This window comes from Nestor notabilis, unplaced genomic scaffold (assembly GCF_000696875.1).
Source record: "Nestor notabilis isolate BGI_N333 unplaced genomic scaffold, ASM69687v1 scaffold8580, whole genome shotgun sequence".
Taxonomy (NCBI): domain Eukaryota; kingdom Metazoa; phylum Chordata; class Aves; order Psittaciformes; family Psittacidae; genus Nestor; species Nestor notabilis.
In genome coordinates this window covers 53,083-68,043 of record NW_009911582.1, presented here as the reverse complement: position 1 = coordinate 68,043, position 14,961 = coordinate 53,083, and the positions used below count along the sequence as shown (strand labels likewise).

Here is a 14,961-nt window from a genome sequence, read left to right as displayed (position 1 = left end):
GCGGTGGCTGACCCATCCCTGGCAGTGGTCAAGGCCAGGTTGGACGGGGCATGGAGCAAACTGCTCTAGTGGAAGGTGTCCCTGCCTGGGGCAGGGGGGTTGGAACTAGATGATCTTAAGGTCCTTTCCAACCCTACCTATTCTATAATTCTATGAAAAGGATATTCAAGTGATGTCTCTTCCTACTCAATGTGCCCGCCATTAGGTGACTGGTTTTTCTTTTACAGGATTTGCCTACATCTTTCTCATTCTGTGTTTAAAAAATGCTGTATCTACAAGAGTATTCTGGGAAGGCCCTAAGCCTTTCAATGTGCTGGGGCACGGGCAGTCATACTAATGCAGATCTAGCTGTAATGGTTTAAATCATAGAGTCATAGGATGGTTTGGGTTGGAAAGGACCTTCAAAGCTCATCTAGTCCAAGCCTCTGCAATGAGCAGGGACATATTCAACTAGATCAGGTTGCCCAGAACTACATCCAGTCTGGCCTTGGATGTCTCTACATCACAGTGCCTTCAACTGAAGGTTACCACAAGCATGGCTGAGATGCTGCTCCCCATCTTCTGAGTGCTCTTTGTGAAAAGTGAGACATTGTCTAAAGTCTCTTTCAGATATTCTTTGTGATAAATCTTTTGCACTGCAAAGGAGTGATCATCTTGTCAGTTGTGCTGTCTCAGCCATGGAGGAATTAACCCAGTTAGGCAGACGTTAGCTCTGATAATTTATTGGAGTGCTCCATCTGGATCTGCGAGTGCAACTAAGGCATACCAAGAGGTCTTAACAGGAGAGCCACTTGGCTAAGTTAAGAATAGGAACACTTGAGATTTCAGACCCTCTGAAGTCACACATGGTCTTTGTGCAAGACTAGACAGTCTTGGACAGTAGGGCTTTCTTGTGTCATGAAGAGCCTGGTTGTGTTGTCCTGGAGATGTCCATGTCTTCAATCAGAAAAAGAATACTCTCATTATTTTTCTTGGTAAAGTCACACTGATGGGGATCAAACTGATTATTTCTTCAGTGGCAGGGAAGTATCAGGGCAGTATGTGAACAGAATTTCTGTGGATGAGGATTGAAATTCTGGAATGCAGTGGGCATTTTCTCCTTGATTTTAGTGAGATCAGGATTTCAGCTAAGCTGTTTTCAAAAGATGGCAATCGCATGGAGATAGTTGCTCTGCTTAAGGAATTCCTCATCCTGGCTGTGAGCTTGAGCTAGTATGAACAGCAGTGAAAAATTGTAATGTTAATGAAATCTGTGCTTCTTTCTTCATCTGTGCTACAGAGGAGAGCACTAAGGACAGCCTCTGAAAAACTCAGGAATCGTTCCTCTTTTTCTACCAATGTTGTATACAACACTCCAGGAACTCGAGTGAACAGATACATCAGCCGCTTGATAGAGGCCCGGCAAACTGAGTCTGAGATGGCTGACTTGAACTTCTTCACCCTGAAGTACAAGCAAATTGAACGTGAAAATAAAGTAAGAGTGTTTACAATTAACTTTTTACTGATTTCACTGGCCAGGAGCCAGATAACACTGGTTTTTTGTTTGGCTTTAGGCAATACTTAAATTCTACTCACTATCTTTAAATAATCCTCTGGACTGTCTCTCAGTTAAGAGGGAGACATGATCTCCACCTTCTATGGAAACATGTAGAGGGGATAAAAAGAACTATCAGCGAACTAATTGAGATCCTTCCCCATAAAGTTACACATCCTGTCTTTTGGCCCTCCTTTTGCTTCTCCAAACTGCCTGACCTGTGTCACCGGTTTAATGCTGTTCATGTGGCTACCTACTGACTCATGTGCTCTGGAGAAGCATTAATGACAGGAGGATGCTTCCTTCTGCATAAGTAGCCTGATAAGTATTGATCCCATCGATCCTAGAAAATTTGAAAAACAGTCTTTAATCTCTGTGCAAGGTTGTGATCTTATGCCAGTGTGACTTTGCTGAAAGCAGTGGACTTACTCCAGACATATAAGCATGTGTATAACTTAACAAAGTAGAGCTGTTCCTACCTTGTATGGGCTTTGTTTGTAAATCCAAGTTGTTTTAATTGGGAAAAAATAAAAGCCTTTGGTTTATGTGTTTAAAAAAGCAAAAGGGATTTTGGATTAATTTGGCAGTAGCATTTATTTTTCCACTGTAAGTCACTTATTAGTCTAAGACTTCATGCCACTGCTGTTTCAAGTCAGAAGGCTGTGTGCCAGATTGGACTCCGTTTTTTTAAGGTCTTGGGAATTAACCTTGGTTTCAAGTTTCCACAGTGATTTATTATCTACTGGTAATTGTTTTCTTTCAAGATAAGAAAGTCTTTTGGTGCAAATGAGATTGAAATTTTGATCTTTCTGAGAACAGACTTGTGTTTCCACCCCTGGAAAGTATCCTGTCATAAGGACTGTGGCTTAGTGGAATCAAGGTTACCCAAAACTGAGCTTGTGTCTCTCATTAGCAGCTGCCCCCAACCCACCCATTAGTGTCTTGTCCTGAGCAGCTGTTGTGGTTTAAACCCAGCTGAGTTTAAACTTAAGTACCAGGTAGCTCACTCCTCTCCTCAATCGAATGGGGAGGAGAATTGTTAAAAAAAGGTACAATCAACGAGTTTAGATAAGAACAGTTCAGTAACTAAAATAAAGTACAATATTTTAATGATAATAATAATAGATAACAAGAGAGAGAGAAAGTGAAAACTCATTGAAAAACCAACAAACAGCAGTGATGCACAATACAATTGTCACCACTCGCTGACCGATGCCCAGCCTGACCCGAACAGCAATCAGTCCCTTTTAGCCAACTCCCCCCAGTTCCTATACTGGGCATGATGTGTTGTGGTATGGAATAGCCCCTTTGGCCAGTTTGGGTCAGATGCCCTGTCTCTGCTTCCTCCCGGCTTCCCCTCCTCCCTGGCAGAGCATGAGAGACTAAAAAGTCCTTGACTGGGGTAAGCATTACTGAGCAACAACTAAACCATCAGTGTGTTATCAGCGCTGTTCTCAGACTAAAGCTAAAATACAGCACTGCATCAGCTGCTAGGAACAAAATTATCCGGTGGAGTCCAGGTCAGCATTTGAGGTGGCAGGACTCCTTGAGGGCAGCACCAAAGGAATTTGGCTGGGTTTTGTGATGAATAAGTGTAGTGCCACCTCATTGTTCAAAATGGCTGAATCTTTTTTGCTCCAAAAGATGAACTTATGTCTGAGCCTAACCCAGATTTGAGGGTGAAAACTAAACAGCTAGGCCAACAGGAGCAGCCTTCTGAAACAGAAGGCTGTCAAGGAAAACATGTAGGCTTACCTCGTTTGTGTGTGTGTGTGTGAATTAAGCAATGATTATTTGTATGTTTGTAACAAGCATAGGGGCTTATTTTACTTTAGGCTATAGTTCTTTCCTACTGAGAATTGAAAACCTGGGTGGCTGGGTATGTATAAAATTCTCACTGTCTTCATTTCTTCCTTTCTTTAACAGTACCACCAGCTTCAGGATGAGTATTTCACCAGTGCTGTAGTTCTTTCACTAATTCTAGCTGCCTTATTTGGCCTTGTCTACCTTCTAATAATACCACAGTAAGTTTCTGTCTTTTCCCGTTATAATTCAAAGTGGAACATCTTCAAGCATCAGGTCAAGGTCAAAACATTAATGTCTTTGAAATGGGAATTAGCAGCCAGGTTGGTATCTTCTCAAACAGGAGATTCCCTGTTGGTATACCCTTAGTCTAACCATTCTCTCTTTTATTTGTCCAAAGGAGACACATTTTGTTATCTTATTTAAAACAATTTTCCCCCTTCCTTTTTGGGAAGAAGGATGCACTTAGAAAACAAACCCACTGAAATCTGCCAAACTTATTCAAAGCATTTCTGCACTACAGTTGTGCTGGCTTTGGACAAAGTATGTCAGGTATTAATAGCCACATAGATAAAACTATACAGAGCTTAATGGGAACTAAGCACTGAAATATCCATCCAGCTTTTCAACCCAAATTTAGAGCCTGCATTGAGGTTTTGGATAACAATGCTACCACTACACAAACTGCCTAGTACACAGCTTGGCCATTCCCGTGTGAGTTGCAGTCAGACCTTGATTGCACTAAAGCAGGTATAACCAAATACTCATGATGGATTTGGGGGGTGTCTGATGTCTGTTGTTGAGTGATACAGTTTAGTGATTAAGATTTTGTCAATTCTATGTGAATGCTTACGAAATTAAAACATTAATTAGACTTCACTTTCAAATCTGGGGGTTATAATAAGTAGATATACTTATGTCCAAGGTATAAAAACGATCAGTAATAAGCTTTTTCAGGTGAGAATATCAAAATATTTAAAATCAGCTTCACTCACTTTCACTAATTAGGATTTATTAGGAATAAAACTGGCCACAGCATAATGCTTTGGAAAATCCCATTATAAATTCTGGTCTTTTCTACTCACAGATCCTGTCAGAACAATACTTGCTCCTATATTCTATTATTTCTAATTGCAAGTTTGAGAAACACCGTTTTTAATTTAATAGTAATAATTATTATTTAAATTTGCTATATAATACCTTTCATCTGAAGAATTCAGAGTCGCTTATAAAAATAATCTGATTTCCAGACTAACCACTTTTGCTGACTAATTGGAGCAGAGTTAAGAACTACTTCACCTACTTCTAAAGTAAAGCCCAGCTGCAGTACATGGCAATTTAGAACAAGGAGAGACAAAGAGTATTAGTGTAGTTGAAACTAGAATGGATTTACAAGAATCATACAGTATGGTAGTTGGTAACCTTTCCAAAAAGTACTGTCACTTAAAAACCAGCTGAACAGAGATTGAGTTTAAGCTCTGATGTGACAGACACATAACTTGCAGCAGAATATGACCACTGAAGGCCATGAAGATGAACTAGTTCATCACTGTGTTAATTATAAAAGCCACCCATAGTGGATGAATAGTAAGTGAATAGTCTTAAATTCTCTCTTGCAATGTCTATTCTTGGTGGTTTCATACTACCAAATTACTAGTCATCTTGGGCTCATCCCTTGCTCTTACACAGATGCAACCATGAAATAGACTAAAACTTTGGAATTATTGGAAATTTTCCCATCTCCACAGAACTTGGAGATTTACATTGCTTTTTAGATTGCCAAAGCAGTTATAAGTATGACAAGAGAATGCAGAAGACAAGGCAAGTTTAATGTGTTACTATAATGGGAGTAGTGTTAGTAACAGTGTTTGACACATATCACAATATTTCAAGGAGGACATTCAAAATCTAGAGACAATGAAATGTTGTAAGAAGGCCAGTTGCTGCATAAATACACAGAAAGCAATGGGCTCAACATGCTCACGATTCCTATGATCATCTGAGCAAAACAGCTTCTCAACTGAAGACATATTTTATATCCCCAGATGGCGCTGATGAAAGTAAGGCTATGTTCCTGTCAACCTAAGCTGTCCAATTACGGAGGCACACATGCAGCATAGCCACTCAAAGCTCTGATTATGAACTTTCCTGATGTCTTATGCTGGGTTTATTTTTAAAAAACAATGTGGCCCTTTGTTACTGGTGCCAACCCAAATCTCTGCTAGGATTGCACTCTGCACTAGTGTCAGTTCATGGCTGTTGCTGCCATAAAAGACACTGTTTCAGTTATGTCCCCTGCATTATTTTCTATCATACTACCATCCTGAATGCAAGCCAGTTTTCTAAAAGCACAGGAGAGCGTGCTGACCGTTAATACTTGTATTCAGAATCCACACTGACAGTATCTAGAGTCATCTCCCTATTCTGGATACACATACTACACCACAAAATTTTACCTGTTTGTGTATTGGTGGGAATTGTTACACAAATTTTAAATCAAAGCCAAATGCTGAGAAATTCTACAGCAGAAGAATTGCATTTTTCTACTGATAGAAACCCTGTTTAGCAGTCTTTCCCCAGTGGTGGTCAAGGCATGCATATGCCTTCACTCATGGCTCACATCTTCTGAACCATCTGGGTTGTTCTTACAAGAACAGAAGAGGTGTGAAGATCATGTTATGCTCCTTTCACATGGCCCTGGTTCCATGGCTGGCTTGGAACCAGGCTATCCCTGAGCATAAATCAAAGCACCAGCACTGGTGGACTAATTTTTGCCAGCTTACTGACATCCATAAAGTACTATTCCAATAGCACAGGTTTTCTGGAGGAGGGATGTGCTTGGTCTTCACGCCTCTGCTCATGAAGAACAAGCCTATTTTGAAAGATCAGAAGAGGGAAGATTAAGAATTAAAATAATTATTAGAGCATCTTTGTGAAGAATAAGATTTGTCTATTGAGGAAGACTCATAAGGAGGGAGTTGCGCTGTTTCATTAGAAGAAGGGATCGCGGGGTAGTCTGATTTTTTGATTTGGTAAGTGACTGAGTTGACTGATTTCTGAATCTCTGAGAAGGAAAGATCAGAAGGGAAAAGCATCTGCTAACTGTTACACAGCTGCCAAGGCCAAGTAACTGGGTTACGCACTCTGCCTCTAAGAGTTACCATGCTGAATATTCTGCATTAGCCTGCGATTAGAAAGTGTCTCTCCTGACACACCATACAGTTGAATCTTTGAGGTGCTTTGATCTCCTTGCTGAGGTCAGAGTGGGCACCATATACAAAAGCATTTACTCAGCTCTTATTCTTGAGAGCAGTGCATTTCACTGTCAAATTTCCTCTGCAACAGTATTACAGGAAGGGTGAGGGAGAGGTCCTCCACCATTCATGCAAAACACCATTTCAGAAGGACCACTGTGCTGTTTGTTCACACCGTGTACTGATTGCATTGCTTCACTTCTGTTGTGTTTTGATTCTAGGAGTACCATAGTTCTTGTTCTCCTGGTGTTCTGCATATGCTTCCTAGTGGCTTGTATTATGTACCTACATGTCACTCGAGTACAAGTAAGTGATTTCAGATTTTATGACTATTCTTCCTTTTGGTTGCTATGCTTGGTTTGTCCTTTGGAATATGAAGCCATCAGCACATGCTTCACAGATTCAGGGTCTGAAATCTATGTGCTTTTCAAGTTCATTGCTAAGTAATGAATTGGACACTTCAAAACAAAAATGGTTCATCTGAAAGTAGACTTTTCACATGAGCAATCATTACAGCAGTGCCATTAATGCTATCGTTTTTGTCTTTTTTGCTATGTCTTCCTTGAACACCTACCTCTAGCCACTGAATCATCCCAGTGTTCAGGTAAACAGCTGCTATGTAACCTGACTTTTTCTTCTTTCTGACTAGGGAGCACACTAGCATTCCCTTCCATTCCAACTGATATCTGGGTGTAAAGTCCTGTTAAATTCCCCTCTGTTTTCAAAACTTGTCCTGCCAAAGCAGCAGCTGTTTTGATGGTAAAGCACAATGTTTTGCACACGCAACCCTTGGCCTTTTCAAAACCTTTAGTAATGATTAATTCTCCTGCATTACATTTTCACAACAGTAATGATGCAGGAGGACATTTGGTTGTTGTAAGAGAGAACTGGGTCTGCCAGATCAGAATATAGCATCTGCGGATTAATTTTCTGATGAAAGAAATCTGTAGTGGCTTAATCTAAATATAGCCTTTTCAGACAAATATCAGGAGAAAACACACCATTAATCAGCTTTGCTGATAAGCACACACTAATTTCTAGTTAAGAAAAATTAGCTTTTGGCAGGAGGAAAGTAATTGTTTTCATGGCAACAGAAACAGTGTATTAGCAGAGTATCTGGTACAGTGCAGATCTTTATTGATAAACTCACACAGTTATTTGGGAGTAACTCTGATGATCTCTTTTGTTTCATAAAGGCATGGTACTTGTTGTGTGTTCTGTCTATGGATGTAGAAAGACAGATGAAGTCTGTAGGAAATAGCTCCTCTTTATGCCATTTCCCTGGGGCTACTGCCAACTTAAGGCTTGTTCCAGCTGTTTTGGCAGTCAACAGAATATTAATTTGTTCCAGGTTCCTCTAGAGATTCAGTACCTACAGATAAAATTCAGCATCAGAAAAAACAAAGAAATAGAAAAACTTGGAGTATAGCAGTTTGAAATTTTATGGTAAAAATTGGTTTATGTAGTAAATAAAGATAATTAATATACTATGTATAATAAATAGACATTTTTAAAGCAGTCGTTCCCCTATTTTAATCAGTCTTCTGGCACTTACTTGCTATTTTACACTGGACAAGTGACTCTGACGGTACTTATTTAGTTAATAAAAGTTCCACAAAGAAAACAAAGAAAATGAAGGCCAAAATGCTATGCTATCAGAAAATAGCAGATGCAATCTTAGAATGATCAAAGGTCAGAAGAATAAATCTTCTAAGTGTCAGTCAGAGTTTTAATTCAGACATGTTTCATATCTTACCTTTTAAGGATTTATTTTCCCTTTTAACCCAATAGCCTAACATGTCAACATTTAGAACACGTACACACATACAGAAAAAGTCTGTGCAATGTGTCAGAACACATTGTCTTTGAATCTGCATTTTGCTTTGTCGCTATTAACCATACAGCATTATCTTAGACCTGTGGGCATTCTCTCTTCAACAAGCAGTAGGTAATTTATTTGGTTGCAAACTGAATTAATGGAATATATGTAGGTTTCCTTCAAACAAAGTTACTTTGTTTTTTATTTATACAGGTAAAAACACACACATTCCACCTCAAGTGTTGTAGGATTTTGGTCTAGTTGGGTAGACAGTGTGACAGGTAAAAAAACATCAGGATGATCACATTCAGAGCATCGCAGTTTATGGTCATACTCTACGTGGAAGCCAGTAATAAGTGGGGTACAATAAGAGTTTTTTCCTAGGACCTGTCCTGTTACATATTTTTATCAGTGATCTGGAGAAGTACATAGAGTATACTCATGTCAAGTTTTTAGTGACTCCAATTTTGGGGGAAGAGCCAACACAGTGGCAGGATGACCACTGAGGGGAACCTAGACAGGTTGGCAGAATGGGCCAACAGGAATCTTATGAAATAGAGCATGAATAAATGCAAAGTCCAGGCACCGGGAAGGAAGAACCTCCTTGCAGTGACAGGCTGGAAACTAACCAGCTCTGTAAAGCAGAGCTGGGGGTCAAGGCAAACAGTATTTTTGGGTCCCTTGAGTTCACTTCCAACCTGAACTATATGATAGTGGTGAATAAATGCAGAAACAGTCTATCTCTTTTCTTCATAGTGTAATTTTAGACACTGCTGTATCCCCTCCCTTGAGACACAGCTTTTCAATGTGAGGTTCTTACAAGTCAGGATTTTTGTTCTACAATATGCTCACTATTTTATTAAGGGCGATATACTTCAAGTATCCCAATATATTTTACTGATGTTGACTAACAGCTAAACTGGTTTCTGGTGTAGCAAATAAACTCAGGTCGTAATATAAAGCTACTATTAATATTCCATTGATTGTTTCCCACCTACATTTAATTTACATGGACTTAATCCTTACTGAAGCCAGAATGTATTTGCAGATCACACGTGCTTTTTATTTTTGATGAACTGCTATATTTTCTTTGTGGTCACACAGACAAAATGTCTCTGCATCTGTGAAAGGAAGGGTACTCCATGGGTACTTTGCTGCCTGCTGTAAGCTATACTTTTGATCAACAGCTTTTCTTCAGAGCTAGTGTTTGCTGGATTCATTTTATCTTAAGTCAAATCCAGCCTTGATACATCTGAGCCTCCTCCTTTTAAGGGACACAGGATTGTTCCCACTTTAAATCTGATTGTTGCCTGCTGATTCTTGCCCATTGAAGTCACTGCAAGATGTCTTGTTGTCTGAAAGGCGTATTGTGGGTCCAGAAGATAATAGATGCCTCAAACATTGTTCATACCAGGAGAGAAGGAAAGCAGCTTTCACTGAAACCAGGGTAGATCACAGTGTCTGGAACAAGCATAAGTACTAGAGCCTGGCAGACCTATTCTTCCTCTATCACCTTCTGCCACTGGCTCCATATATGCTCACAAGCAGCAAGAACATCTCACTTTACAGTGATGGCATCACAATAAAAATGAAGATGAGGAGGAGATTCACAAGATTCCATTCCACCAGACATTTTTGGTCTCTACTACTCTTTCTGCCCTGACAAATTCAATATTATAAATGAGTCCTGATAATTAAAACTACCCTGGCATTTAACATGGCTATTGCAGCAGAAGACACAAATACCACTCCAAAATTCTATGCTACCACAGTATGTTGTCTTGGATCACTATTTGTAGCTGATAATTTGCCTGGCAAAAGATGCTTTGGGTATTTTCCTCATGAGAACAAAATCAAATGCCATCCTAATGTATTATTTGCATTACGAGCAGACATCCTACTAACCTTTCAAAGAGTTTTAATTATAGTGAGAAATGATGTATAGTAATAATAATTTCACATTTACTACCCCCCAAAATGCAATTACCATTACAGCACATGTTCACAATAATAACTACATGCTTGTTTTATAATTTACAGTGCAGGCCAAATTTCCATATCCCTTATTCTCTTCTTTTTATAGACTACTGAAAAATAACAACCCCACTTGAAAAAAATACTTTTAAATCTGTATCTATAAATCTTTTTATTTTTTATTTCCTTAGTGTTTTCCAGGGTGCCTGACAATTCAGATTCGTACCATTTTGTGTATTTTTATTGTGATCTTAATATACTCTGTGGCTCAAGGATGCGTGGTGAGTATTTAAATCAAGTCCTGCTTAATTTAGCATTCTGTTTAAATAACAACCTGGTGCAGATCCATTAAACACGTACCATATTCTTGTCTGGTGAATTCTTACTCTTATTCATTCTTGCAGAGCATGTTTCCTCAAAATTAAAGCCCTTTGCTATGATTTGAACTTTCACTGCCTTGAGTCAGGCTGTTGAATTAGGAATGGCAAAGCTATGGGCAAATTACACAGATAATACCAAGTCAACATCTATAGAAAGTTTTATATCAAACCTTAGCATCACATAGTCTGCTGATGTCATGTACTTTAAGGGAAAGCTATTTTTAAATGTTCAGCTTGCTTACTAGTTCAGTGGCTAATACCTTGTGACAGACAAGGCATGGTGTCAAAAAACATCACCTATTTCTGTGTGGCAGCTTATAGAACATACTTACGTGTGATAACAAGGGGATATTTTTTGTCCAGCAGATCAGAAAAGATAACAAGATCTTAAAATATGGACAGTATTGCATAACTAGAAGAGGTGCTTACATTGTGCTACTTATATGATCTATTCGTATCTAACGTCTAGGAAGCTTCTCTTGTATGAAATGAACTTGCTCAATACTTCTGAAAATTGAGCTTCTTTTACTGTGGATTAGCAGCTAGTTCTACATGGTAGACTTGAATGTCAAATGGGATTTAAACTTCCACCTAAGTATTTGGCATTTAGTTGCCTTGTCAAACTCCTAGAACTCAATTTCAGCATTTTGGCTGCTAATGCTGATGAATTAAACATGTTAGGGTACCCAAAGGAAAGGATTCACACAAAAATAGCACACTAAACACAATTGGAAATGCTGAGGAGGCAGATGTCTCAAACCATGCCTCTCTGTGGGATTTAGGCAATGTGTTCTGCCCAATAGGAAGACAGGGATTTCATGAGCATTTCACAGTACTGAGATGCCAAGCCCCTAATTTTGTATTCAGTTATCCCTTGACCTGCTTTGAAAACGTCTACCAAGCTGATCCCCATGAACTGAATGGGCAACAGATCCCTTGACTGTGAATTCCAGTGTTCTGAGAGGTACCAAGAAATGCTGATGTTCATACATTTTTGGGAATTCCTGAACATCAGTTGTGTGAGTAACACACAGCCCTAACAGCACACAGGCAAGTATGTGATTCTTAATGTGCATGTAAGCCTAAAATGCATAGAGATGTGCAGCGCCTCTAGGCTAGCTAGCATCTCAGCAAGTTCTGTGTGTCTGACTTTGGGATTGAGGTGAATATTATGGCAGATGAAACCTTTGTGGATCAGCCCCCATAAATGTGACACTTGGACCAAAAGAAACAAGCACCATTGTTGCCATTTAAAGATGGCAAAACGAGAAATGGGTATCATAAGGCCTAAGGCAACGTTGAATATCGGTGGAAGAATGTAGATTATAATTTCTGGCCTCCAACAAGACAGTGATCATTCAGTTATAACTTGAAATAGGTCTAATAAATAACATATACAACTTTATCCTTTATTGAAGAAAAAAATAGCCTGTAACCATTGAAATGCTTAGGAGGAATGTTAATCAGTAGGAATTTTAAGTCCCTGCAAAGTGATGGCTTTAGAATTCTCAGCTAGCAGAGGAGCTAGGTGTTGAGGTTTCACTCCTAGTTGTAGAGCAGATGGTGTTTTCCTGGATGGATCGCACATCATTTATGAAGCCATCATGCATGCCTGTGGTTTTGGATGAGTTTAGTATGAGCAGCATTTTTAAGGATCTGGAACAAAATCACATTAAACAGATCTTTCACTCTACTCGCTGTCATCTCATTTCATAATGTTAGCCACCATGAGTTTAACTCACGTTTTATCTGTTAGGTCTCATCTTCTTAAATGACTACAACCCCCTGTAAAATATATTGCTTAATTACCTCTCAGGTTGTCAGTTATTTTACAGCATGCTACAAAATTTCATTATCAGTGGTTAGGATGAAATAAAAAGGTCTAATAACACACTTCAAGAGGAGCTTAAGTACAGGCAGGGCTAATGTGATAGTGCCTTCTAAAATCAATTTCACACTATCATCCCACTCTTCCCATTTATGCTAACTCTTCTCATCTCCCTAAACAAGGGGTGAAGGTTGAAGTGCAGTGAAAACTGGAGCTCTAGGGACTTGCAGTGTTTGCCAGATATTCCTGTCTTGGGCTCTGAGATGTGAATATGACATTGCCTTTGGAAGAAGCAGTTATGTTTCCTCAAATGGCTCCTAAGAAATGCACTAAACCATTTTTTTATTTCCTGGTCTAGGGAGGAAATGGAACTCCTTGGATAACTGAAATGGCAAGGATAATTCTAGATGAGGTCTTGTATTAGAATCATATGTGATCGTGGAAGTAGTTCTGAGGTGGAGAAAAGATACCATTCATGTTTAGCTTTTCAATCAAAGATTAAAATAGGTTTTATTTTATACTTGATTAATTGAAATTGTTACAATTATCATAGTCAATAAAGCAAACACATTCCTTTCTGTGCTCTGTGCAAGAACCTTTCTCATCCACATGGCCACATAGAATGTTTACTCAGGTTCCTTAATTTTGCAGGAATATGTTGGCTTGAGAATCTCTTGGGTTTGAGCCCTGACAGGGAACATATTCAGCTAAGTCCAGGCTTTAATTGGTTGGCCTTACTGGCATTTAATGAATAAAGAATGTCTCAAACCTAAAACTGAATAAAACATTACTAGAAAAGGAGAGATATTTATTGGAGTGGTGAGCTGGATGGGAACTTCACAGCCGTATTTTCCCAGTTAGGAGAGAGCTACAGTCAGCCTCCGTAGCAGCTGCATTTCTTTCATTTCATATTTAACTTTCTGTCCTTCTTGTCTCTCCTGTCTTTTCTAGGTCGGCTGTATGCCTTGGGTTTGGAATACCAATTCCAGCAGTTCAATAGTTATCATTTCTCCTGGTGGAACAAATAAAACAATGAACGAACTTCCGTGTGACACAGCCCACTATGCTTTCCTTTCCTGCGTAGTGGGGACTCTCACCTTGGCAATATTTCTGCGTGTATCTTCCTTGCCAAAAATGATTCTCCTGCTTTTTGTTACAATTTTGTACATAGCTATTCTGGAACTCAGTGGTTACAGAAAAGCAGTGGGGTAGGTAACTTGCAAAGTTAAAGCAATGAGTATTTCATCTCTGAATTGTCCTCTAGCATTCAGTGCTGCTTTGGGGTATATACTCCGTAGAGCATAAATAGTCAAGCCATCCTCCACCCAGCAATTGTAGGATCTAGAAATACCCATCAACAGAAGATCAGCGTTTGGGAACTGTTTCCCATTATTCTGTTACTTTTATGCTAACATACCTCAGCTGAACATATTGCAGTCTTAATTATAATACGAAATAGAAAAACACAGTTAAAAACTTCACTTCCATGTTTCAGCAGTCCTCAACAATTCCAGTGTATTTAAGCTTTTGAGTGGTACTGTATTTCCTAATTAAAAGCATGCACACATTACAGTAACGTATAGCATTATAAAATCCTCAAGAAATTGGAACGTTGGTCTCATGCAGTGATCAGATTTACTCTCACCTTTCTCCCTGCCTATATGAGCCGCTTTGGAAAAGACTAGTGATTAGGGGGTACCCACGTGTTCTGAACTAAAGATCTCATACTAGAAATATGAAGTGTTAGGTATTAGAAAACCTGGAAAAAACCATTCACTTTCCTTTTGTTTTTAAGGGGTGGCTCCTTTTATATGCGTGGCTATGAACCAATACTAGCCATTTTGCTATTTTCTTGTGCTTTGGCACTGCATTCCAGACAGGTGGACTTGAAGCTGCGTCTGGACTACCTCTGGGCTGTGCAGGTAAGCCGTGGGTCTTTCCTTTCTAGTATCCATGCACACAAAACAATGTCTGATTTTTTAATTGACCTGCAAAAAATTAGTTGGACTAAGACACTTTCAAGATTTGTCATGTTTGTTAGGTTTTACAAAGATAAGTTATTCTATATTAACTTTCTTTCCATAGACCTGTAACATTGACTTGCTCTGGAGAAGTGAATTTGTTTGTAGTTGTTCCATAACACTGTATTATTAACGAAGTAATATATTTATATCTAAGGTGTATTATGAATAGAGAGAATTTCAAACATGGGAAGTTGATTGTTAGCAATATACATTTCAGTTAAAGAAATTAAATCCATGGATCTTTTTCATTTTATAATACAAAAAGGGTGAAAATAAATTGATGTTGAGGGAAACTGAAAAGAAGCAAATAAAACCAATAAAAGGAAATACCCACATCATGCAATG

At 38.9% G+C, this 14,961-nt stretch overlaps 1 protein-coding gene across 1 annotated transcript in view; it reads left to right on the top strand.

Moving 5' to 3' along the window:
* The window catches only part of ADCY1 (adenylate cyclase 1 (brain)), a 56,623-nt gene that overhangs the window by 24,575 nt on the left and 17,087 nt on the right, over nt 1–14,961 (top strand). Inside the window, exons 5-10 of the mRNA XM_010015516.1 lie at nt 1,280–1,474; nt 3,461–3,558; nt 6,813–6,897; nt 10,576–10,665; nt 13,544–13,800; nt 14,388–14,514. Coding sequence (XP_010013818.1) covers nt 1,280–1,474; nt 3,461–3,558; nt 6,813–6,897; nt 10,576–10,665; nt 13,544–13,800; nt 14,388–14,514 — 852 coding nt within the window. The remainder of the gene's footprint in view (nt 1–1,279; nt 1,475–3,460; nt 3,559–6,812; nt 6,898–10,575; nt 10,666–13,543; nt 13,801–14,387; nt 14,515–14,961) is intronic.